General features: G+C 49.0%; 1 protein-coding gene across 1 annotated transcript in view; it reads left to right on the forward strand.

The window, feature by feature from the left end:
* The window catches only part of GDPD5 (glycerophosphodiester phosphodiesterase domain containing 5), a gene marked incomplete at both ends in the record, with an annotated part of 115,088 nt that extends 93,453 nt beyond the window's left edge, over positions 1-21,635 (forward strand). The window contains 7 exons of the mRNA XM_082337138.1: positions 630-780; positions 2,090-2,308; positions 6,837-6,994; positions 8,973-9,120; positions 12,598-12,680; positions 19,095-19,207; positions 21,520-21,635. Of these exons, the coding sequence (XP_082193264.1) occupies positions 630-780; positions 2,090-2,308; positions 6,837-6,994; positions 8,973-9,120; positions 12,598-12,680; positions 19,095-19,207; positions 21,520-21,635 (988 nt within the window). The remainder of the gene's footprint in view (positions 1-629; positions 781-2,089; positions 2,309-6,836; positions 6,995-8,972; positions 9,121-12,597; positions 12,681-19,094; positions 19,208-21,519) is intronic.
* Between the last annotated feature and the right edge of the window lie 3,438 nt (positions 21,636-25,073).

Here is a 25,073-nt window from a genome sequence, read left to right on the forward strand (position 1 = left end):
GCATGAACTTAACAACTGATGTGAGCATAGCTGTTTCCTGAAACCAGTTTTCAATTGGAAAAGGCCATTTCAGAGCAATTTTGGTAGCTTGGAGCCCTTGCGTCTTGCTGAAAGCCTGTGAACATTAAGTACCTATATAGTCTGAGAGCCTTTGAAAAACCTTACTCATCATCTGCTATTAACAATTTGAGAATAGTTTGTGTGTGTGTCTGTGCATACAGGGTATGGAAGACCTCTGACATTATTGGGAGCTACAGACATTGCAGAAAGCTTTGGTTAGCGTGAGCATTCAGGGTGGGTGGTGTTGTCCAAGCTACCCGAGTTTGGCACTCTAGAAATTTTCGAGGGAGTAGTGGAGTGGTGAGGAGGGAGGGAGGGATGGGTAGGGTTATGTCAGCATTTGAATGACTGCAAACATCTAGCAGGTATCCAAGAGACTTATTCCTCTGGGTGCATCTCATTTCAGTTGGTCTTGGCGATGCTGGGAATGTGTTGAGCTGGTTGAGATCTTCACAATGATTTTGATGTGACGCCATGAGAGAGGCTGGAGTGGGAACGGGCATTTCTCTAGTGCTGTGTACGTGGTTGTGCACATCCACCTGTAACGGGGCCTCTGACTGTCTTTGCAGCTATGATGGAGTGCCGTTTCTGATGCACGACAAGACACTCAGGAGAACAACAAACGTGGAGGAAGTGTTTCCAGAGCGGGCCTACGAGCACTCCTCCATGTTCAACTGGACTGACCTGGAAAAGCTCAATGCTGGAGAGTGGTTCCTACAGGTGTGTACGGCCATGGAGAGGGTGTCCTGGAGCCATGGCCATGGGATGAAAGCTCATCCCTAAAGCCTCTTTGAAGTGGAGAGGTGGAGATCCTTCTCCTCGGTGGAGTGGTCTGAAGTTCAGCTGGACCAAGAATCCATGAACCACATTTAGCTCTATCCTCTACTAAACTTAGACTTGGTCTAAAAGACATGTCATCTTTCTGTTCCTCTTCCACCACCTGGAAGAAGGGCCCTTAATGCCTGGTTGACACCACAAAGAACTTCAAGACCCCCAGGAGGGGGAATGTGGTTATAAAGAGAACAGAAAAGACAGCATGTTATATGCTGTACCTTTTTCTGTAATTTACTTTTGGAGACAATTGTCTTTACAAAGAAAAAGCAAGAAATTCAGCCTTTGAAGTCTGGGGGGGAAGAATTGCTGTGGGATGGACTTGACCCATCCTTTGGTGTGCAGCCAGGTTGCAGGCTGGATTTCTTTTTTCCAAGCTGCTCTCTGGACAGTGGCTGTAACCTTCTTGGAGAGCATTAGCTGTGGTCTGGAGGGAGGGCTGCAGCACTCTGGCACACTCATGCAAGCTTGAACGTGGCTTACTGAGGCATCGCTGCAGTGATGCAAGCTGAAATACCACTTTTCCATGCCTGCTTGGAGCTCTCTGGGTGCTTGCTTGGTGGAAGTGTGAAACCACCGTAGCTTCACTACCGTTCTGATCTGAGCTGGTCTGGAGGTGTGATGGGGATGTCTATGTATTACAGCTGCATGTGCTGCACAGAAACTTGGTTGGCCTGCAGATGTGGTTGTGGGAGTGGGAATGCAGGGAAAACTGCTGCTTGCCAGATGAGAAGGGCCAAGACAGCAGCTGGAAGGCTCCTTTTTGGGATGTACTTTGAAGCAGAGTCATTCCTGAATGTCCTTAAGTCAGGAGCCTGTCTCTTCCAACAGCCCATAGCTCCTGTCTGATCACTCTTAGTTATATAATAGCCCGTCCTTTTTATTTTTGGATTTGGAAGAATCCTTGGTGATCATGCAGTGTGAGAAAGTATATTTTCAGCTTGCTACCTTGGAAAATTGCATTACTACCTTATAGCTGTGCTGTCCTCCTGAAAATGGGGTGACCTGCCCAGCCCACCTTGCTTTTAGTGACCTCCCCTTGGGTAAGGAAACTGAGGCACGGAGCTTCAGCAAGCTGCAAGATGGTCATCAAGCGTAGCTGTTAGCTGTTGCCAAGGTGGGATAGAAAAGGGTTTTCACCTGTATTGGAGAAGTCTGGGCTTTGTGGCACTAATGTCGTGATGTGCTTTGCTTCCAGAATGACCCTTTCTGGACAGCTGGGTCTCTCTCAAGGTCTGACTACTTGGAAGCTGCCAACCAGTCAGTCTGCAAGCTGGCAGATATGCTAGAGGTAATCAAGGACAACACATCGCTCATCCTGAACTTCCAGGACCTGCCACCAGCTCATCCTTACTACAGCACTTACATCAACATCACCCTGGAAACCATCCTGGCATCGGGAATTCGGCAACAGGCCGTGAGTTCTGTGGGGTTGGTGATGTTTCCAAAATTGCCCTCCTTACGGGTTCCCCGAATCCTTGAGTGCCTTGTTTGATCCATTTGAACACTTGATCTGAAATGCCGCTTCGTGCCAAGAAGTCATGCTGGGGAGGACTGTGCCTCCAGGCTGGTGGTCCCAGAGGCTTGATAGCATTTTGGACAGTACTCATGGTGGTATAGCTAGTAGATGGAGGAAAGTGATTATTTCCCTTACTCAGCAATCCTGTGTTCAGTGTGAGACTCACCAGTACAAGACAGATGTTGATAAACTGGGACAAGTCCTGCAGAGGCCACCAAACTGGTCAGAGGGCTGAACATATGAGGAGGGGCTGAGGGAACTGAGTCTCTTCATCCTGGAAAAGGAAAGACTTTGGAGAGCTGCTGTTAGGTCTCCCCAGTCCTGGCAAGGAGGTCATTGAGAAGTTGGAATGAAGCTCTTCACTGAGCTGCATGTCAGGATGATGGGAGACAGTGGTCATAAATTGAAACAGGAGAGGTTCCTGCTGGATATAAGGAAACTAGTTTTCCCTGTGAGGGCAGGCAAGTGTTGAGACAGGCCCGGGAAGACTGAGGGACCTCCATCCTTGGAGCTTTTCAAGACCCAACTAGACAAAGCCCTGCACAAACTGATCTGAAATCAGTGCTGGCCCTAGTTTGTGTTGGAGTAGAGATCTCCTGAGGTCCCTTCCCACCAAGCGATTCAATAAGAGCCTTGGACACAGGAGAAGAGGCTGAGACCTGGAGGCCATTTGCGAGCAGCAGGGAGCCCTTCTCCCTCTGACTCCTTAGTTTTAAATAATTGTGGTGGGTTCCCCCTGGCTGGATGCCAGGTACCCACCAAAGCTGCTCCATCACTCCCCTCAGCTGGATAGGAGAGAGAAAATACAACGAAAAGCTCGTGGGTTGAGATAAGGACAGGGAGAGATCATTTATCGATTGGGTGGGGGTCAGTCTGTTCTCCCAAGTAACAAGGGGACAAGAGGAAATGGCCTCAAGTTGTGCCAGGGCAGGTTTAGGTTGGATATTAGGAAAAATGTCTTCACTGAAAGGGTTGTCAAGCATTGGAAGAGGCTGCCCAGGGAAGTGGTGGAGTCCCCATCCCTGGAGGTATTTAAAAGATGTGTAGATGTGGTGCTTAGGGACATGGTTTAGTGGTGGACTTGGCAGTGCTGGGTTAACGGTTGGACTTGATGATCTGAAGGGTCTTTTCCAACCTAAAAATATCTATGATTCTATTATTACCATCACGGGCAAAACAGACTCAACTTGGGGAAAATTAATTTAATTTATTACCAATCAAATCAGAGTAGGATAATGAGAAATAAAGACTAAATCTTAAAACATCTTCCCCCCACCCCTCCCTTCTTCTTGGGCTTAACCTCACTCCTGATTTCTGTACCTCCTCCCCATCAGTGGCGCAGTGGGACAGGGAATGGGGGTTGTGGTCAGTTCATCACATGTCTCTGCTGCTCCTTCCTCCTCAGGGGGAGGACTCCTCACCCTCTTCCCTTGCTCCAGTGTGGGGTCCCTCCCATGGGACATAATCCTCCATGAACTTCTCTAACATGAGTCCTTCTCACAGGCTGCAGTTCTTCATGAACTGGGTCCTCTGTGGGGTCACAAGTCCTGCCAGCAAACCTGCTCCAGCGTGGGCTTCCCACAGGGTCACAGCCTTCTTCGGGCATCCACCTGCTCCAGCGTGGGGTCCTCTATGAGCTGCAGGTGGAGATCTGCTCCACCATGGACCTCCATGGGCTGCAGGGGGACAGCCTTGCCTCACCATGGTCTTCACCACAGACTGCAGGGGATTCTCTGCTCTGGCACCTGGAAGCACCTCCTCTCCCTCCTTCTTCACTGACCTTGGTGTCTGCAGAATTGTTCCCCTCACATATTCCCACTCCTTTCTCCGGCTGCAATTGTGCAGTTTTTTTCCACCCCCCCTTCTTAAATATGTTACCCCAGAGATGCTACCACCATTGCTGATGGGCTTGGCCTTGGCCAGCAGTGGGTCCATCTTGGAGCTGGCTGGCATTGGCTCCATTGGACACAGGGAAATCTTCTAGCAGCTTCTCACAGAAGCCACCCTTGTAGCCCCCTGGCTACCAAAACCTTGGCATGCAAACCCAATACAATAATCCTTGTTCCTTGGCTGAGCAACTGTTTCAGCCTAGAGTCAGCTTCTGCTTGGACAAGAAATCGGTGTCCTGGAACTGAGGGTTCTTCAGCAAAAGGAGGTCAATATATCTGCAGAGATCCCTTCCAGACTTTCATTTCTGCCCCAGAATTGTTCTTGCTGGGTTATGCCAAACATTTTCATTTCCAGCTCTGAGCAGTCACAAGCAGAGCCCAGCCAGCCTTGTTAGCTGTGTCCTCTCTGCCCACAAGGTGTAGAGCTTCACCCAGCCCATCAGGAGCTACCTCTGATGCAGTGATCTCTTCTGGAGGGAGAGCACCGCTTCCCATGTGTCAGAAGGGCACCCACACCTGGGGACTCTGGGTGTCCCTTGGAAAACTTCTCTTCTTGACCTGTCTAGGGAAGGAAATCTGGTCCTTTCACTTGTCTTATGCTTTCTCTTGAATATGGACTGGTTAAAAACAGCGTAGTGAGGCTGGCAAGTGAAATTACTACATCACTCGCAGTTCATATATTTCATCTGTACCAATTAGGTGCATCTGCATGCACAGACATGTTCATCACTGACTTGTGCAGCGATGGGCCCAGGAGGGAACAGAACTATTTTTAACTTCCATCTGTCTTTCCAATGACTGACACTGCCACCCAATTTCTAATTAACTATGTGGCTGCAGTGACAGTCTTATCCACAAGCCTCTGCCAGCTTGGCTAGATCCAAAGGAGGACCATGCTGTCTTCTCCTTGGATATTGGAATGGAGAGCAGGAGAAAAATAGGCAAAACATAGATGTGGGGTTGTAAAGTGATATTTCTCACCCAGGTTTTATGGTTCCCTATTGAAAATGCATATGGCTGCATAGAATCGTTAAGGTTGGAAAGGACCTCTGAGATCGAGTCCAACCGTTAACCTAACTGCCTGGTCTACCTCTAAACCACATCCCTAAGCACCACATCCACACGTGTTTTGAACACTCCCAGGGACTGTGATTGTACCACTGCCCTGGGCAGCCTGGGCCAGGCCCTGACAGCCCTTTGGGGGAAGAAGTTTTTCCCCATACCCAACCCAAACCTGCCCTGGCGCAGCCTGAGGCCGTTCCCTCTCGTCCCATCGCTTGTTCCTGGGGAGCAGAGACCGACCCCCCCGGCTCCAGCCTCCTTTCAGGCCGTTGCAGAGAGCGATGAGGGCTCCCCTCAGCCTCCTCTTCTCCAGGCTGAGCCCCCCCAGCTCCCCCAGCCGCTCCTCCCCAGCCTTGTGCTCCAGCCCCTGCCCCAGCCTCGCTGCCCTGCTCTGGCCACGCTCCAGCCCCTCCATGGCCGCCTTGGGGTGCGGGGCCCAGCGCTGAGCACAGCATTCGAGGGGCGGCCTCACCAGTGCCCAGCACAGGGGGACCATCCCTGCCCTGCTCCTGCTGGCCACACCGGTCCTGACACAAGCCAGGGTGCCACTGGCCCTCTTGGCCACCTGGGCACCCTGCTGGCTCATGTCCAGCGGCTGTCGACCAGCACCCCCAGGCCCTTTCCCGCCGGGCAGCTCCCAGCCGCTCCTCCCCACGCCTGCAGCGGTGCCTGGGGTTGCTGTGCCCCCAGGGCAGGACCCGGCCCTGAGCCTTGTTGCCCCTCACCCCGTGGCCTGGGCCCATCGCCCCGGCCTGGCCAGGGCCCTCTGCAGAGCCTCCTGCCCTCTATGCTGCTCCGGTGCTTTGGTAGATGGGTGTCACTGAGTTATTAGACATGGGTTAAAGCAGTGCAATGCCCAGTGGTACTGCTGAGATCATCTGGTTAGGCCCAGCCTCTGCATGGCACAAGCCATAAAACTGCCCAGCTGGGTTCCCGCATCCACTTTACATCTGGCAGCTGAGCGTGTTAACACTAATTAATTTGACATGCTTTTAAAATGTGATATGAACTTAGAGAAATCCTTGCCCTGGGTTGGAGTAAACGTAGCCCTGATAAAAGAGGGTGATGAAAATTAGTCTTATCCATGGGATCATGGGAGGCTTCTCCTGTGCATTTTGTCTGCACTGTCAATTTTGTCCTCAGTTCTCTCTGTGCCCTGAACTGGGCAGGGAGGACAGGTTTTCAAGAATACACCAGGCCTCTTCTCGTGAGCCCTTGGCCTGATCCCTTTGTATCTCAACCCTTTTCACCTCTACGATTTTGTGCGTTACAGTCCTCTGGGCTTGCGAACGATCCTGAAATGCATTTGAATAGAAATGTGGGAGGCCGTTAGTGTCTTCTAGACAATTTGTATGACAAACGAGGCAGTCTCTCATGTGGTTTTGCTTCTGGCTTGGTGTGAACTAGCTGTCTTGTGTCACCAGCTTTGCGAACAGTCTCTGCCATAGCTGTCTTCTGTCTCGCTCCCTCCGCAGGTGATGTGGCTGCCGGACACGGAGAGGCAGCTGGTCAGACAGATTGCGCCGGGTTTCCAGCAGACTTCTGGCCTCAAGCTGGACGCAGAGCGCATGAGGGAGAAGGGCATTGTGAAGCTCAACCTGCGTTACACCAAGGTCACGAACGAGGATGTCAGGTACAGCCTTCTGTTTGGACGCTGCGTGACAGCCCGTGCGCCATGGCAGGTGTCCGCAGCTCTCCGCATCCTTGCTAACCACATGCCCTGTGTGCATCCCTGGCTCAGCAGCATCCTTTTTGATCATCCCAGGCTGTGTTATCTGCACAGAGTTATCTTTTCAAGTGGACTCTCTCTTGAAAGCTTGAGCTGTGCAAGCTTGTCCCTACCCATCACCCAGAATCCAGGCTGTTCTCAGGAGCGCACAGCTGACTTTAATAAACTCTACATGCTACTTCAGTATATGATGATTCTTTTTGAGATACAAATATATGAATCGGCCGATTCTTATTACACTGTCAGCTCTGGAAAAAGTGAAGGCTTTTCACACCGAGTACCTCTAAGTGCTGTTTCATCCTCATTAGCAGCTGCCCTTTGCTTCTGTTCCTCTGCTCCAGAGTTGCTACCACAGAATTTTGATTAGTCCAAAGTCTGGATATGCTTTCAGAAATTTCTCTTTGCAGAAAATTCACCCGATTCATTATTATCTTTTGTCAGCTGTTTAGATGGGTCAGGTCTCTAATGAGATTGGCAGCATGGGGTTCCTCTCCTTCTACTTGAGCCTGTATTTGAACCGTGCAGCGTGTTAGCTTCCAGCTTTGCCCTTGTCTTGGAAAGGGCAGATTGTCTCTAGTAGAGCTTTTCTATTTTTTAGAGTTTAAATTTATTTCCCAAAGAAATACTTGAAAATGAAACAGGTTTGCAGAAGAAAAATATCTTTAAAGGAGCTCTCTTACCGTACGTTTGGGCTGGAAGTAGAGAAGAGCTGAGCCTGCAGCTGTTTGAGAGCGTGGTCCTATTTAGCGTAATCCAGTGGTGTCTTTCTGTGGCTGCCGGCAATCGGTCGAGTTGCTCACCCTTAAAACCAAGTCTGTGCTTTACTTGCAGGATAATTTCTGCCTGTTTTTCCCCTACCTATTTGCTCTGTCTCCTGGAGAGGACCATATGACAACTCTCTCATCTATCCCAGCTCATCAGCCCCAATCTCTCATCAGCTGTCACAGCTCAGCTGTCTCCAAAATCAGACCTGCCACCTTAGTGTTTCTTGAACCCTGAAGGCCTTGTGGTGCCCAGTCAAATGCTGCAGTCCTGCAGCACGAGACAGAGCAGGCTCAACAAGCACTGGTATAACACAATTTCCTCACTCCCCCCAAAAATCAGCATCTGACCACCCCTACCCTTGAGAATCCCCTAGCCTTTGGAGCGGCCTGATCATGTTGTGAGCTTTGAGTCATCCGCATCTTGTACAGTGGCCTTCCACCTCAAAGTGCTTTGCTGATATTGAATTGCAAGGATTAATCTCTGTGCTGCTCATGCAAGGGAGATTAGTGATGTTTCTGCTTCGTAGAAAAGGAAACAGAGCAATTTATGTAAATTGTATGCGTATAGGGAGTCTACTATCAGTACTTGGTTTGCTGCTGATGGCTCCTGTACCCCAGCTTGCAGTTTTAGCTTCTTGGAAAATGACCTCAGGAGACTGGAAGCTGTAACTCTGTGACCGTCCCCAAAACAAGGGCATGGGAGTTGTAGGAATTGATGTTGGAAATGCAGTCTGTCAGTTTTTAATTAAGTAAATTGCCTATGAAGTGTTACAGGTATCTGAGCCAGATGTTAATTTTACATCAACATAATGAGGTGGTGGTTAGAAAAACATGACGTGCCCATCATTTGTGAGGAAGTATCTGAGATGGGCTGTGGCCTGGGTCAGATAGCATCCTAGAGGCGAAGAAAGCTTTCAAGTTCAAACCATTTGATTGCAATGCCCTTGGGTTGCTTATGAAGTGACCGTGCCCTGTTAAAAAACCTATTTCGTGCAATTCAAACCCAATAAATCTAGCTGTGATTACAGCGGTGGCTGATGGCAAGAGCTCTCCTCTTGGAGACGAGGGTCTGATGTTTGCTGGGGGACTCGCATCTCATCCTGTCTGTCTTCTGGCAGGGACTACACCATGGCGAACCTGAGCGTGAATCTCTACACTGTGAATGAGCCTTGGCTATACTCCATCCTGTGGTGCGCTGGTGTCCAGTCGGTCACCTCCGACAGCTCCCATGTCCTTCGCAAGGTGCCTTTTCCTATCTGGCTAATGGTAAGCACAACGCCTGGGAAGCTGCTGTGAACCCCTGGAAGGAGGGGATGCAGTGAAAGGGTGTAGAGGTGGCCGTTGACCACTGCAGCCACGTGTCTAGTGGGTTTCTCCAGGAAGGTTTGGTTGGGTTCAAAGTGCTATTGGGCTTGAGGGTTTTCACCCTCCCTATACTTGAGCCCTCCTCTTGCGCAATCCCTTCCTTCAGATGGCCTCATCTCTCCCCATACAGGGTTTGGGAGCCTTGGAGCTTGTGTTGCATGCCTCATTTAACCCACATGATTTTTCCATTTTCCTCTGATGGAAAAACACCTTTCCAGACCTGCTGAGCAGCTGTTAGAGTTGCAGCAGAATCAGGCACACAGGTGAACTATCAAACCTGGCTTCTATGTTTCAGGCAGGCTTCAAAACTAGCTTTTTGCCTATTTTTAATACTAAATGAGGACAAGTGTTACCTCTGGCTACCCCATTGCTGGACAAGGAACAACCAGAGACCACAGGTAGCCCCCTTACCTGTCATGTTAGCCAGTAAACTCTCTGAAAACTCCACTAGCACTTCGGGTCTCTGAACCAAATAGAAATATTCATGTTGGAGTGGAGAAAAAAATGATGAAATAGTTGCATCAAAGTATTCCCAAAACAAGAGCTCGGCTGCGGAGGTGCAAGTGCATGTGATGGAGGGGCTATTTTCTGACAGATCTTGTCAGGGGTAGGACAGGAGGCAGCTGTTTTACCTGCTGCTTTGGCAGATTTGCTTGGGAAAGGGAAGAATAAGATGAGCACAAGGAAAATTTAACATTAATGAGTTATCTGCATCTTTAGCTGGAGGTAGGACCTCAAAACTACTGCCTAGATGGATGAACGTCTGTGCACGATGTCCGTAGCCTTAGCTTAACCTACTGCTTGTGTCTGACTACACAAATCCACACTGGTGTGTGCAGAAGCTGGAAGACTGAAAATGGTTTTATAAAGGCTGAATCTGTTGGCAGAAGAGATTATTGTTGTCTGAATTGTGCTGCTGCAAGCATCTGTCCTCCACTACAGCTGGCAGGAGTTGTGTGCACATCACTGGCAGGTTTTTACTCCAAAAGCCCCTTTGCCAGCGATGAAAAGCAGCTGATACTTGGAGCCCTCCTCCAGGTATCCCCCAAGCTCTCCCATCTGCTGGATTTCCAGCTCTGCTGTGAGTGCATACTCTTACATCACTGGCAGCATAAAAATCCCTTGATTTCCTGCATGTTGAAGTGCCTGGGTGATGTGATCGAACCAGCTTTGCCATCTGAGCCCCCTCTGCCATGTGGCACATGGCTCAGGAGCTGGAGCGAAACGGTTGTTTCTGCCAGGCTTTGGCTGCCCAGTGCCCTCAGGGGCTTCGTTGGGCTTTATCGTCAGCTGAACAGTGCAAATCTGGTCTGCTCCATTCACCCAGGGGCCATTTGCAATTGCAAAAATACATTTAAGTTATGTTTCAGTTAAATAAAAGGAAAAACAAAGAAGAAAAAGTGATAGTCTCTCTCCCCTCTACTCTTGATGGAAAGCTGCTGGTAAGAACAGAGGCCATCAGACATGGCGTAGAGAAGGGCTTTGAAAAGCTTGAGCTGGGGTTCAGCCCCTAACTTGATGTCCTTAAAGTGGGTGGCCAGCGTGAGACCCTTCTCTGCCGTTTTGGGAGCCTCCCTCAGAGCCAGGGTTTGAGTTGCTCTCTGCCCAGTTACACTGCATTGATGAAGGGTTTGACAGGCTGCAAACGTGAAGATTTCAGGAGCAGGACTTATTTTGGGTAGAGTTTATAAAAACAAAACAATACCAAAATAATCCCACTGAAACAGCCCTGTCTAAAAAAGGGCAACTGCAGGTGAAATATAGCAAATTCCCGAGCAGGTCTTGGTGTGGATGGAGCAGGACAAGTTGTCTCTGCAATAAATGTTTGCTGACCCTCCTCTGCAGGGCTGGGGAGGCATCTGCTCACTGTGCGCTCCGAATAACGATGTGTGTGGGGTGCATGTCTTCGAAAAATTCCAGTTTTCCCCTTTTGGTCACCTTGAAATTCCCTTTTTGTCACTTATAAAGTCTTGATTTGGTACCAAAAACTTCTAGCTTTGAGCTTTGTGCAGGACTTTAACAAAATATAGGTAATACCTGTAATCAGGTGCTGGATTTTTCCCCGAAAGCTGTGTTTGTCTGTCTGTTGCTTGGGGTATATCGTAGGAAATGCAACTTTGGCCCCACAAAAAAACCTGCTATTTGGGTTCTTCAGTTGTGAAATACCAACAGTTGCATAAATGAAAAATTTGGATATGTAGATTTTGTTCTAAATTAGAAGACTCTTGGGTTTTCATTCAAAATAGTTATGATGGCATTCTCCTGCCAAGAAAATGGGAGACATCAATTTTGTGTCTGTTGGTCTTAACGGATGCAGCAAATGTAACATTAAATGTCACCCTTCTGTAATTAAGCTGGAAAATGCAAGGCTTAAATCTCCATCAGAAGCATTGGCTAATTAAAGCATTGCCCTGCTAATTCTGTGGTAGACTTTCACAGGATAAATTGAGACACACAAAGATTCACTGAGCAGAAAAACAAGTTGTTCTCTGCTGGGAGACAGAGGTGGCAGAGTTGATGACTCCCAGCTGGTTTTATCCATGTCACACTACCATTGCGTGAACTCATCTTTATGCGTTGTGTGTTCTGTTTCTCTAACGAAATATTACTTGTGTGCGTTAATGATGGTTGTGATGGATCTGTCTGGTATGAAATCGGCAATCTTCTCCTGGCTGGGACTCGTTCAGGTTTGGGATAGAAGAAATTCATTAGCATCGCTGGTGGCTGTCCTGGGTAGGTGCCTTCTGAGCATCATTGGGAGTTGATTATTATTATTATCACTTTACTTTCTTGTCTTTACTAGTGCTGCTTTTTCCTGGGCAGTACAAAAATTAATGTGAAGTCATGTGCTTCTGTGCTGGGTTCAGATGACGGGTTTAGCTGGTGTGATGACCACAGCCACTTAGACTGGCAAATGAAGCCAGAGCTACCAGTGCCTTAAAGGACAAAAATTGAGAAGTATATGCATGGGGACTGTGCAGAACAGCTAACATTAGCACTCAAAACAGACCTTGCATGTCTCATGCGCAGCGTGTATATATTTCTGTGTTTTCCCACAGATTTGGATTTCCAAACAGCATCTTACCCTCACCTCGAGGTACAGCTGAGACAGGAAACTTTCAGCCCACAAAGCTCTGAGAAAATGTCAGCACATGAAAGGAGGGAGAGTTTAAAGTTTTTCCTGTTTGCAGTTTTTCCTGATAACGTCATTTTGGATGACAGGCTAGCATTAGAAATGTCATAAACATTGTGATTTATATGCGACCCCTGCAGCTCTGTGCTTTTCTTACTGCCTTGGTGGTAACTTCAGCAATGTGTGGTCTCTGTGATTGTACAAACCAGAAAGTTTAAGGTCTGCTTTTGGTTTTTGTCTTCCAGCCTCCAGACGAGTACCACCTAATCTGGATCACATCTGATCTCATTTCGTTTATCGTAATTGTAGGAGTTTTTATATTCCAGAAGTAAGTAGCATTGTTACAGCTTGACTCTCGTGTATTTGTGGCACGTGGTTTTGTTCGGAGCGTGGGGTGAAGATGGGACAGAGGAGCACCATGCTCCTCAGGTGCTTGGATTGCAATAGCAGGGAGACTGTTCATTAAAAATCCCTACAAAGACTGCAAACAATAATTCCACTGCTGAGATGTGACATTGAATTGGATGTGGTCGCTACTTTTTAAGAAGAATGAGAGATCTTATAATAGTAGTGATAGATGCCTTGCTCTGCTCATAAATGCATGTGGGAGAGAAACTGTAAATGCATTAGGGAAATGGACGTTGAGAAAGAGATTAAAATGCTTTAAGGGAAGAAGAGGAGATGTTTTGAGATTCCACCATTATAGTCTTCAAAAAGAACATGTTACAGTTTTCTTAAATAAGTTTGTTGCCATTTGGATGAAGAAATAGAAATATTATGATTCAGCAAATCAAATCAGTTCTTAGTTTGCATAGAGAAGGTAGCGCCACTTTCCAAAGAAAAGGGAGAGCAAAGATTTGATGAGGGCATGGCACAAGCCTCTCTGTTAGCCAGGGTCCCTGAAAACAAATGTGGAGCTTAAAACCTAGGAGCAGAGCAAGTTAAGACGCTGATAAATCAGGAGGAGGTAAATCAACTTCCTAATGGCAGAGCTGGCCAAGTTACCCTCCTCTTGATTATACTGGAGGAAACCACGGTGTCCTCCCCGTGATGTGCCTTTTCTTCTAGCAGGCATTTTAGCTGTCAGTGATGACAGTGTAATAACCCTCTCTGGGAAAAAGCGTGAGCTCGGAGAGGGATGCGCTCCCTCCAGCGAGAAGCAGCAGCCTTCTCCTGGGAAAATGTGTCATTCTGAAATTGCATCCCCTCCTCCCCTGGCTCTATAGACTCAACTGCTTTGGCATGCACAAATGACTGTCCTAGAGACATCAAGGGACCTATGCCTGCCTTCCTCCTTGATATCTGAAATGCCTTTGCATTAGGAGGAGCAGTTTAATTTGCTTCAGCCTCATGAGCTAGTGATTTTGCTGTCGCATTGTCCCAGATCATCTGCTTGCAGCAATCTCTTTCCTTCCTCTGGGTGCATAATTACCTGGGTATTTTTGCCATGGTACAGTAGGCTATTGCTCCTGCCAGCACGCGCTATGGATTTGACTTCAGACATGTTGGGTCTGTTTATAATTGTGTCTAAATTCATGACTTGCACGGTCCCACGCTGGTAGACCCATGCCCAGCGGGTCCCCAGTTCCAGCATGGGATAATGGAGTGAGCAGCAGATTCAAAACTCTCCCCTCAGATTAGATTTCCCAACAGTTAATGAAACAACTGACCAAGATGACATTAAGATTTTTCTAAGAAGTCTTGTGATCTGCAATGTGGCCCATTAAACCTTCCCTCCAGAAGGGCATTGTGGCTGTGTTATCTGGAAGCTTCCTCCACTCCCTCAAATTTGTCAGTTGGTTTAATAAGAGATGTCCCTGCTCTTTAGACCCGCTACATCTTTGTCAGATACAGAAATGCACGGAGGAGTCTGGAGGCAGGGACTGACCTCTCTGAAGAGCAGAATTTGAAGGCCGAGTTGATGCGATAGTTGCAGTCTTTTGCATCATCTCCCAAATTCAGTTTTAGAAGGCTTTCCTGAATCAGACCCACGAGACCACAGCTGAAGAAATTCAACTGATTCAACCTGCTGAATGGGAACTACAGGTCCCAGAGCAGAGCAAAAAGATGCATGCTTGGAGAGAGGGAGAAGTCACAGCTATGTAGACTTTGCAATAGCTGGACTCTTCCTCTCTGCACAGACTGAATTTCTTCCAGTTTGGAAGAGGTTTGATGGAGTAGGGCAAGAGGAAGCAGGGTAAGGAAGGAAAGCATTATTGCAGGATTTTTCTTCCACCCTCGGTATAAGTGTGATACAGGTGAGAAGAGCTGGAAACTGCCACCAGCTTTCCCCAGGGTCCATCAACCTGGAGCACTGAGCTCCCTGCCCAGCCTCTGGACCTGGCATAGAAAGGCAGTTGCTCAGAGAGGTTTGGCCATGTGGGGTCCATCGTAGCAGTGCTAAATGTCTTCTTTTGGATTCCTCCCTTGGGACAACTCAACCCCAAGTCAGTAGAAGGAAGGAGGAGAAACTCTAGCATCAGAAGTTGGACTTTTTGCTGCAAAGGGCTTGCTCTTCCAAGAGCCTTATGCAGGAGAGACCCATTTCCCTGCCGTTCCAGTTTCTCCACCACATGAAAGAATCAGTAGCAGTGTTGAGGATATATCAAAAACAAATCACAGCAAAATTGCCCAACTACTACCTGCTGATGTGATTCAGCTCTGGGAAATGGGGTTTGGCATTTGGCCTTCAGTGTCATGGTTGTTTTTTGTTTTGGTTTGGTTTGTTGTTTTTTTTTTCCCCCCCCAAGTCCTTTTTGGGGCAAAACAGAGCTGCTTCCTTCATGCAAGGATGAGGGGGTGGGTGGGAACAGAGCCACCGCTTCGATGTGCTCGTCCTCTCTCCTATGCATGGCTTGTCTCTTCTCCGTAGCCGTGGGTAGGGATTGCTCCTGCTGTTCTGCTTCAGCCCTGGTGACAGGATCGTGGCGGCCTCTCCAGAGGGGAAATACCAACTGTGATGACTTCTAACCAATCTTTTTTTGCCTCTTTGCCTTGTTTATTTTCTTACTGCTCTGACTGTTGTGCATGTTCCTCCTCTTTCTCTCTCTGCTGCATTCTGGCATCTCACAGCTATCACATGATCAGGTAATTCTGGTGCTTTCCTCCTCTTTCTCTTTTTCATTCAACCTTCCTTTCTCTCTTTCTTTCTCCCTCTCTGCTATGGCTTCACTGCAGATGGACAGGGCAAGATGCAGTTTTTCACGATGCTTTCAAACATCTGGCTTCACAGGGGGACCATAAGGGTCTGAACATTGCGTAGTCCATAGCCATGAGCACCACGGGAGCCTGATGCTGAAGCCGGTGGATGTTTTGAAGGCAATCTGACCTTCTGTCACAATGATCCAAGTCGCTGCCTTTTAAAACAGCCCTATTCAGAGGTCCTGCAGTGTCTTGTAATTGAGAAATTCCAAGTGGATGTAATGCTTTCTCCATGGAAATAGTGCCATGCAAAATATCCCCTTCCTTCCTGCATTTACCAGAGGATTTTGAGACCAACCTCTTCTAAATTGGCCCGTTCTAAAGAAAATAATGTAACCTGTTCAATTATATAAAGCAGTGCTTCTCTGGCTCTGGGAATGAATTAATAAGGCTAATAGCTGGAAAGGTTTGGCTCATCAATTGCTGCACTCAGAGCTTGGGATCTTTCAAGAGTCTCTTCCCAGTTGCACCACTGTGAAACGGGAAATGCAATGTGAAAATAAATAGCATTGCACCCAGGAAGGGAATGAGCCTGTGATGCTGGATTTGAAGTGCCATCAATTGGAAACCCAGATTTCTCCTTGTATTGGCTGTTTGCTCACTGGTCGTTCTCATCCCCTTGGAGGGAAGCGCTGTCGCTTTTCTGCAGTAAAGCCTTCACCTCGTCCGTACTCGGACCAAACTCTTCACGTGTTACCGTTTCCATTCCTTCTGCTGTGTGCCATGGAGTTGTATTTCTGAGGACTTGGCTACTCCCTGTCTGTGCTTATCTGCCCCTCTCCCTCTGCCCACCCGCCACCTCGGGGGTCGGGGTTGGCCACCTGCAAGTATTGCCTGCTCCTTGGACTTGCGGCGTTACATCCTCGCGGCATCCCCCCAAAACAGGACCCGGCTATGGGGCCGGGCTGAGCCCTTCGATGGGTGCAGAGCAGTTGGGTGTTTTCCCCTTCTCACCTTCCCCTTGCTCCCTGGCTCGTGGATAAGGAGAACACAGGCATGGAGGAGTTGGGCAGGCTTTAGGCAAGAGCAGTTGCAGGATGGGGACTCTGTGGTTGCGGCTGGCTTGGCTCTTTGCTTGCTCCATCTTATCACCTCGGTATCAATCAACCCCGTTTTCTCCCCAACCTGCCCCTCTTCCATCCCTTTTCCCTGCCATTTAGCCTCTCCCCTCCAAACCAAGGGTCCAGTCATGGCCCTAACATGGTGTGTGCTGTCTCTGTGTTGTTGTCCCAGTATTTTTTAGTCTGTTCCCACCCTGTGTCCGTCTGGTCCGCTTTGATGCCAACCTCCCAGACCAAGACCTACCTGCTGTCTGTCTGGCCTTTTTGCACGCTGCTGTCCTAAACGTGGCTGATCACAACAGAGTCCGAGGGGGTAGGAGAGGTGCTATTTTCTATTAAACAAGCTTTCTGGAGACCCAAAGGCTACTAAGCACAGCACAGAGTATTTCGGTGTTGGAGTTGCATTGTAATTAAATGTACTGGTGGCTCTTCTAAGAGGGTATTTCAAACTACCCCTGAAAAATGGGGTCACCCTCTCTTAGCTTGTTCAATCAGAGCAATGCACCCCTGTGAGAGGAGTCATCAGCCCCTTGTGCATATTTAACCACCCTGGGTCTGACTGCAGCCACCATGCGAGATGGGGAGCAGAGAGCAGTGGTCATTCCTCCTGGCAGGAGGAGAAAAGCCCTTGGTCCATGCACCCCTTTGAGGCTGGGCTGTCTGTGCCTCAAAATAGCCCATGCCCTCCATGGGACGTCTAGGACCTATGGGCAAGAGATCATCACGCCTTTTGGCCACGCAACCCAGCCTGATGCTGAAAATCCTGATGTTGTGGGCAAAGAAAAGACTCGCTGTAGCAATATGTTTTGGTCCTGATGATAGTTTGAGGGTCTTATCCTGGGAGATCCTATGCACTTGCAACCACATTGACCTTAGTGGGATCTGCCTGCATGGAACACCAAGGGCAAAAATTATCATCTTACGGGTCAGAGTGGCTCAGCTTAGATGACGATGGTAGAAGAAAAATATTTTTTTATTTTTGATTTTTTTTTTATACTTTAATGTCTTTGCCTCCTTGTGCTTCCTCTGTGTTGCTTCTGTCCATGGGTCTGTGAGTTGTGTCGTGTTGCCATCTCACCCCTTCTTTTCTCTGTAGCAGAGCATCCGCCTTCATCCGTACCCCGGTCAAAGCCTGATGGTGCGGTGTCACCCACTGGGATTTGGGAAGGGGATGGAAACCCCATGAAATCAACACCAGTTAGATTTTCCTGGAAAAATTGCAGAACCTCTTTTGTGGCTGTTGCTCTGTCAGGCTGATGCTGTGGACCCAGGCTGGAGATGTGTGGGGCTCCTCAAATCCTCTGCTCCTGGGGCTGGGTAGGGGATTAGAAATTCAAGAGAAGGTGGTTGTCACCTTTAAAAAAAAAAAAAAAAAAAAAAATCTCCTTCTTTGGCGTGAGTGAGCCACTAGATGGTGCCAGAAGATCAGAAACCCCATAAACCACCCTAAATCCCTGCTGTTTCTCTGTCATATAGCCTTATAGCATCCCTGGCTCTGGCAGGGAGAATGGGATTTACTTGAAAGCCTTTCTTTGTGGTCAGGAGGTAGGACGAATCGGTGGGGTGTGGACTGTGAAAGCCTGGCCTAAACAGTATCCCTTTGCCATGGGATCTTGGGTACGGCTGCTTTATCTGAGCCCACCAAGCCCTGTTTTCCCCTAAAACAGCTTTAAGAGCAAAATTCCCCCTTGAATTTGCTGCCATTGCTTATTATTAACATCAGTACTTTTCTTTACATGCCTTCAGTAATGAGAATAAAAGTCTGGATAATTTTAAGTTGAGCCAAGTTCCTATCAGCCTTATATTGTTCATGTGGTGGAAACTTTTGGTGAACGCTGAATTTCATGAAGGCTTAAAAAGTAAAGAGGTTGTGTAGAAACATTTAAGTAAAGACCTGGCATTTGGGGAGGGACATGCACTGGGAGAAGTTACGTTTAGGGGCACTGTATGTGACAGCTACCTGCATTGGGACTACTTGTACTTTCCTGCAGAGCAGCTCATGTCGATGTCTCTGGTGTGTCTCAGGTTTGAGACCTTAAATTGTCTTTGAGCTCTCTTCTCCCACAAGTGTGAGCATGTCACTCAGTTAGGAGAAGGTTATGGTTTCTTTACTTGGCTTAGTGTCTTGTTCTATTCCCTCTTTCTAACCCTAAGAGTCAAAATAGCCTTACCTCCTTTGGGCAGCTGGATAGCTGATGTGATAGAGAGGGGTTTGGGGCACCTGCAGTCCTTGGTGAAATTAGTGGAATTAGGATGCTCAAGGTGGTTAAAGATGACCCGCTTGTATGCCTGTACCCCTCTGAGATAACATGCGCATCTCTGAACATCCTCCTACCATGCGGGGTTGCGTAGGTGCAAGGGAGCAAAGACGTGAGGGTCTCTGGTACTTGTTGGTCTCCACATTGTTGGTAGCCACTTGCATTGAAGATGCTCCCATGACTGGGGAGACCAGCCCCTGATATCACCCTCTTGTCTTGCAGGTGGCGCCTAGGAAGCATCAGGACCTACAACCCAGAGCAGATCATGCTCAGTGCTGCTGTCCGCCGGTCCAGCCGGGATGTCAAGATCATGAAGGAGAAGCTGATCTTCTCGGGTACGGACGGGGCTGGTCAGTCAGAGCCATTTGCTCCATCCCTCAGCTGTCACCCTGCTCTCTGCTGATTGAGGAGGTGGCCTTGATACGGGTGTTGTCATCTGCTGGTGGGACAGGGTGACTGGACTGTTCTGTTCAATATCTTTATCAATGATCTGGATGAGGGGATTAAGTGCCCCCTCAGTAAGTTTGCAGATGACACCCAGTTGGGCAGGAGTGTTGATTGCTGGAGGGTAGGAAGGCTCTGCAGAGGGCCCTGGCCAGGCCGGGTCGATGGGCCCAGGCCAACTGTATGAGGGTCAGCAAGGCTCAGGGCCGGGTCCTGCCCTGGGGGCACAACAACCCCAGGCACCGCTGCAGGCGTGGGGAGGAGCGGCTGGGAGCTGCCCGGCGGGAAAGGGCCTGGGGGTGCTGGTCGACAGCCGCTGGACATGAGCCAGCAGGGTGCCCAGGTGGCCAAGAGGGCCAGTGGCACCCTGGCTTGTGTCAGGAACGGTGTGGCCAGCAGGAGCAGGGCAGGGATGGTGCCCCTGCGCTGGGCACTGGTGAGGCCGCCCCTCGAATGCTGTGCTCAGCGCTGGGCCCCGCACCCCAAGGCGGCCATGGAGGGGCTGGAGCGTGGCCAGAGCAGGGCAGCGAGGCTGGGGCAGGGGCTGGAGCACAAGGCTGGGGAGGAGCGGCTGGGGGAGCTGGGGGGGCTCAGCCTGGAGAAGAGGAGGCTGAGGGGAGCCCTCATCGCTCTCTGCCACGGCCTGAAAGGAGGCTGGAGCCGGGGGGGTCGGTCTCTGCTCCCCAGGAACAAGCGCTGGGACGAGAGGGAACGGCCTCAAGCTGCGCCAGGGCAGGGTTGGGTTGGGTATTGGGAAAAACTTCTTCCCCAAGAGGGCTGTCAGGCCCTGGCTCAGGCTGCCCAGGGCAGGGGCTGAGTCCCCATCCCTGGAGGGATTTAAAAGCCGGGGAGATGTGGTGCTTGGGGACATGGTTTAGTGGTGGCCTTGGCAGTGCTGGGTTAACGGTTGGCCTTGATGATCTTAAAGGTCTTTTCCAACCTAAATGATTCTATGATTCTATGACTGACCCTGCTGCACTGAACCACTTGTGGGATATGGTCATGACTCGTCCATCCCAAACTGGTGCAGGTCTGAGCACAAATTTGCTCAGAAATCCTGCATTTAATCTTCCCAAGTTATGCCATGCAGCTCTCATTACTGTCTCACATCATCTCCTCCCTGAATTGTCAACACTATGTCAAAAGCTATAAAACCCATTAAAATAATAGCATAGGTCACCACAAATAGTAGTGATGAATTTGGGGTAGACCTGGAATTCCATGGCCCTGTATATTGAGGGGTTCTTGATATCCTTATGCTCCTCCCAGTGTTTATTTGTGTTGGAACATCTCACCCCACCTCTACGAAAGATGTCAGAAATGCATACAAAGAGGGAAACATTTAGCTTTTAAAGATTAAAGTTGGTGCATGAAGCTGGAAAACACATTTGAAGGAATGTGAATATAATCTCCCCTTGAGCTTTGTTATGGGTTGTCTTTCTTTGCATTTAGGGGCTAGAGATCTCCAGCAGGGATCAGGGTTTATTGTACTGGGTGCACACATAACAAAAAGAAAACTCTTGCTTCAAAGAGCTTTTTGTGTGAAATGCAGGCCTGATTCTGCCCTCCAGAGATGCTGAAAATCAGGTGTAAATCCAAGGAACTCAGAGAGGGAAAGATTTGGTCACATCAGAATTAAGCCTCCCCAATGTGTTCTAGACATAAAATGCCCTAGACATAAAATATCCTTAGAGGTAGGGGATATGTATTAAAGTTTTGTGCCTCTGAAACAAATGTTCTTGCTTTGGGTGGGTGTTTACAATTAAAACATTGGTGGTTGCACATTTTTCCTAGTGAAACCAGTGACTATAGGAGTCTCCCCTTTTCCAGAATGGCCATTTGGGTAGAGATTAAGTTCAGGTATTTTGCACCCTTCTCCCACAGCTAACTAATTCAGCCTGTGGCATGGCATCGGTGTGTGGGGGTGTGTGTGTGTGGTGGTGTCCAGCTTTGCCTCTGGTGGTGGCAGGATTGTCAAGGTCTGAAATTCAGAGGTGAGCTCCTACTTGGAGGCAGATCCTGTTCAGAAGTGGTTTTAAATGGGTGCAGTTATACTAAATCCCAGGTGAAATCCCCGTAGGATGAGATGGATCCCATGTAGTGGAATTGCATGGATGCTCAGTGCCTCAGTTTCCCCATCCATGGCAGGCTCCTGGGACTTGCACCCCTGTGACAATGTCTCCCCCTTCTCTACCCTCCCCAGAGATCAACAATGGCGTGGAGACCACGGACGAGCTGTCTCTCTGCTCCGAGAACGGCTATGCCAACGAGATGGTCACCCCCACGGATCATCGGGGCACCAAGCTGCGGATGAACTGAGGGGCTCCAACCCAGCCCCGGCGTGTGGCCGCCCCTGCGTTCGCTCCAGCAGTGAGAGCCGTGCTCTCCTGCTTGTTGTGGGATGGGAACCTTTGAGGAACTGCTGGTCGGGCAGAGACCCCTTCCCACACCCCATCACTGGCTGCTCCACCTCCCTGGTTGTGAGGCTGGGGGGCCTTGTTTTTGTGAAAATGTAGAAAAACTGAAATTTTTTGTCTCTCTTTTTTTTGAGTGTAACTTTTCCAGGGCATGAGTGGAAATACCGTGTTTGTTAAATCCTCGACCTGATGGCTGAAGTTATTTGAATCTTGATGTGACAGCCTGAGTCCCCTTGGGGCATTCTGGGAAAAACACGTTGGACGTATCTCCCCTTTCTCCCCCTTGCCCTGCTCCACTCCTTTCCTCGGTGCAGCGACTGTGTAGATGAATGTTGTGATGTTCTTGTGAAGTGTTGTTTTTATGGGTTGTTTTTTTTTTTTTTGTCCCCTCTCCTTTCCCCCTTTCCTGGGCAATGAAGTTCTAGCTCTAATGCAACAGGAGGCTGTTTGGAGGAGAGAAGCTTTCTTAGGAGAGGAGATGAGATAGCACTGCTCTTCCCTGCTGAAGTTCAGAGCCAGGGAAGGGGTTGCACTGGCTCAGTCACTTGGGCATCTTCTCCCTGTCCCATCCTCCTTCCCCAAAGCCTGCATGCTCCCAGGGGAGTGGCTTTCTTGAAATGCCCTGCCACAGTCTTCAAGGCAAATCCTGAGCGTTGGCTGTAGATTGGCCTCTGCTGGCAGCAATACTTTCACTTTTTATTATTTTTCCCTTTTTTCTTTCTATCTTCTCCCTGAGTTGGGCTCTGTCAGGAGCCTGGATGGCTTGCAAAAAGCAATGCCATGGGCACCATCACCGCTCAGATCTGGCTAAAGTGCCTGCCACTCCAAGTGGCATTTGCAGTCGCTCCTTGCTTCCCTGTCCTTGCACCCGTGTAGGAAAAGGAGGTGGTGGTGCAGTGTGAGCTTCCCCCTCTCTGGGCCAAGGAGATGCCCACGGGTGAAGGAGTTGTAAATAGTTTGGAAGGTGAAGCAGCCCCAGAGTATAATTTATTCCTGCAAGGAGACCTTTCCTCCTTGCTTTAAAAGCAGGATCTTTAAAGCTGCATGTTCGTATCCTCCAAAGGAGTGATGGTCTTGCAGCAGATGCTGACAGGCTCATGAAGGCAAGAGCTCTCATCAGCGTGTTTCCAATGAAAAAGGCTTTAAACCAAAATCCTAGACCAGAGGTTAAAAGGAGAAAGAAAAAAAAAAAAAAAAAAAAAAGCTCAGAAACCGAGTAGATGACAGTTGAATTTTATTCCCTCCCTGAATGGGCTCACAGCCAGCCCAAGGGCAGTTTCAGCTCTCTGCTCTTGACCTTCAAGGCCTTGTGGAGAGGAGGCTGTTTTTGGGTCACTTTGCTTTCGCACGGAGCCTGTTCCCAAGGCAGCTGAAGCCAGCCGGAAGGCTGCCGGAGCTGTGAATGGGTCTTGGCTCGGTCCCCGTGGCCTTCTGGTGTTGGGTTGCTTGCTTCCTTGCTGGATCTTGGTCGACACAACATGCAACGTGAGAAATCCCATTGAGTGCGAGCTTCCTTTGAAGCTTGGTGTGCACTGCCTTGAAAGTGAGGGGCCATCAAAGTTGTTTACCATGGAGGGAATGGGAGCTGAGGCTGAGTCTTCAGGTGCTGGCCAAGCTGGGCTGTAGAGCTTGTGTGTGGCTGGGAGAAGTCACCTTGCAGAGGAGAAGGTGGTCTGGGGGATGCTGATGTGCATCACATTTGACATGCAAAGCAGGTTTGGAAAGGCCAGAAATAAGCCATGCTAAAAACCACCTCAAGTAGTTTGTTCTTGTTTTGGCAGCACTGAACTGCTCTATTTTTTTTTTTTTTTAACCTGTACTCCCGTAGCATTTTGAAACCCTGAAGTCTTGGGCTTAGGGCGTAAGAATTGGGGGCAAAAAGTGATCAACTTATCTATGTAAAAGAAAAATACCCCTATTGATAATGAAAATATGAATTGTGATGCATGAAAATATGAATTGTGGTGCTTTAATAAGCACCTTCTAAGCAGTGCAAATCAAGACTTTAATTCCTTTGCATCTACTCTGGGTTTTTATGAACGTAAGTGGAATAAGACCCTAGTCCATGCTCCGTCTTACCTTCCCCAAATACTGTCCTTCTATATGGTACTCTCTCAAGTCCGTGAAACACAGTGTGTTTTTTCTGCAGAATTGCAAGATTTTGATGGATTTGAAGGCTTTTGAGAACAAAGTTGCTTCTCCTTTTAATGTGGTGCTGTATTGAAACATTCCCGGTGGATTGTCATTGCCAAGTGAGAGATGTTGTTAAATCTCAGCATCTGTTGATAATCACCTGCATGTTCTGTTTTTATCCTTGGAGATGACTTTATTGAAAGGTCAAGTGCTTAAAAGCTTGGAAGTGTCAAAAGCAATCCAACAAAGAGTTGTTTTCACAATTCACTTTTTTCTTTCTTTTTTTTTTATGAGACCCCAACTTTATGCGTAATGCACTGACTGTTACCATTATCGTCCTGAATATTTGCTACTTTTTTTTTTTTTTTTAAAAGGATGATACTTTTTTGATGAAAATAGAGCTAGACCAAAATAAACTCTGCAATGCTCTGTGAAATAAACTGTCAGTATTCCCCTGCCAGTCTGTGGTGATGTTTTGTGTTCTGGGATCACTTGCAAAATGGTGATGCCTTGATCCTTCTCCCTGTGTTTCTGCTTTTCTGTGCTTCATGAGGGAGCTAAAGGTCTGACCAGAGGGAGTTTTGGAGATCCATACAGTTGTGTTGCATCTCCTCTTGATGACACCAAGCTGAGTGGTGCAGTTGACACACCTGAGGGACGGGATGGCATCCAGAGGGACCTGGACAGGCTGGAGAGGTGGGCCTGTGTGAACAGGTTCAACAAGGCCAAGTGCAAGGTCCTGCACCTGGGTCGGGGCAACCCCCGGTATCAGCACAGGCTGGGGGATGAAGGGATGGAGAGCAGCCCTGAGGAGAGGGACTTGGGGGTGCTGGGGGATGGAAAGCTGGCCATGGGCCGGCAATGTGCGCTGGCAGCCCAGAAAGCCAAGCGTCTCCTGGGCTGCATCCCCCGCAGCGTGGGCAGCGGGGCGAGGGAGGGGATTCTGCCCCTCTGCCCCCTCTGGGGAGACCCCCTGGAGCCCCGCGTCCAGCTCGGGGGTCCTCAGCACGGGAAGGACATGGAGCTGTGGGAGCGGGGCCAGGGGAGGCCCCAGCGATGGTCCGAGGGTGGCCCAGCTCTGCTGTGAGGCCAGGCTGAGAGCTGGGGGGGTTCAGCCTGGGGAGGAGGGGGCTGCGGGCAGAGCTGATTGCGGCCTTGCCGTGCTTAACGGGGGCTTGTGAGAAAGGGGGGGACAGGCTTTTTAGCA

Source organism: Platalea leucorodia (assembly GCF_965183815.1).
Source record: "Platalea leucorodia genome assembly, chromosome: 2".
Lineage (NCBI taxonomy): Eukaryota > Metazoa > Chordata > Aves > Pelecaniformes > Threskiornithidae > Platalea > Platalea leucorodia.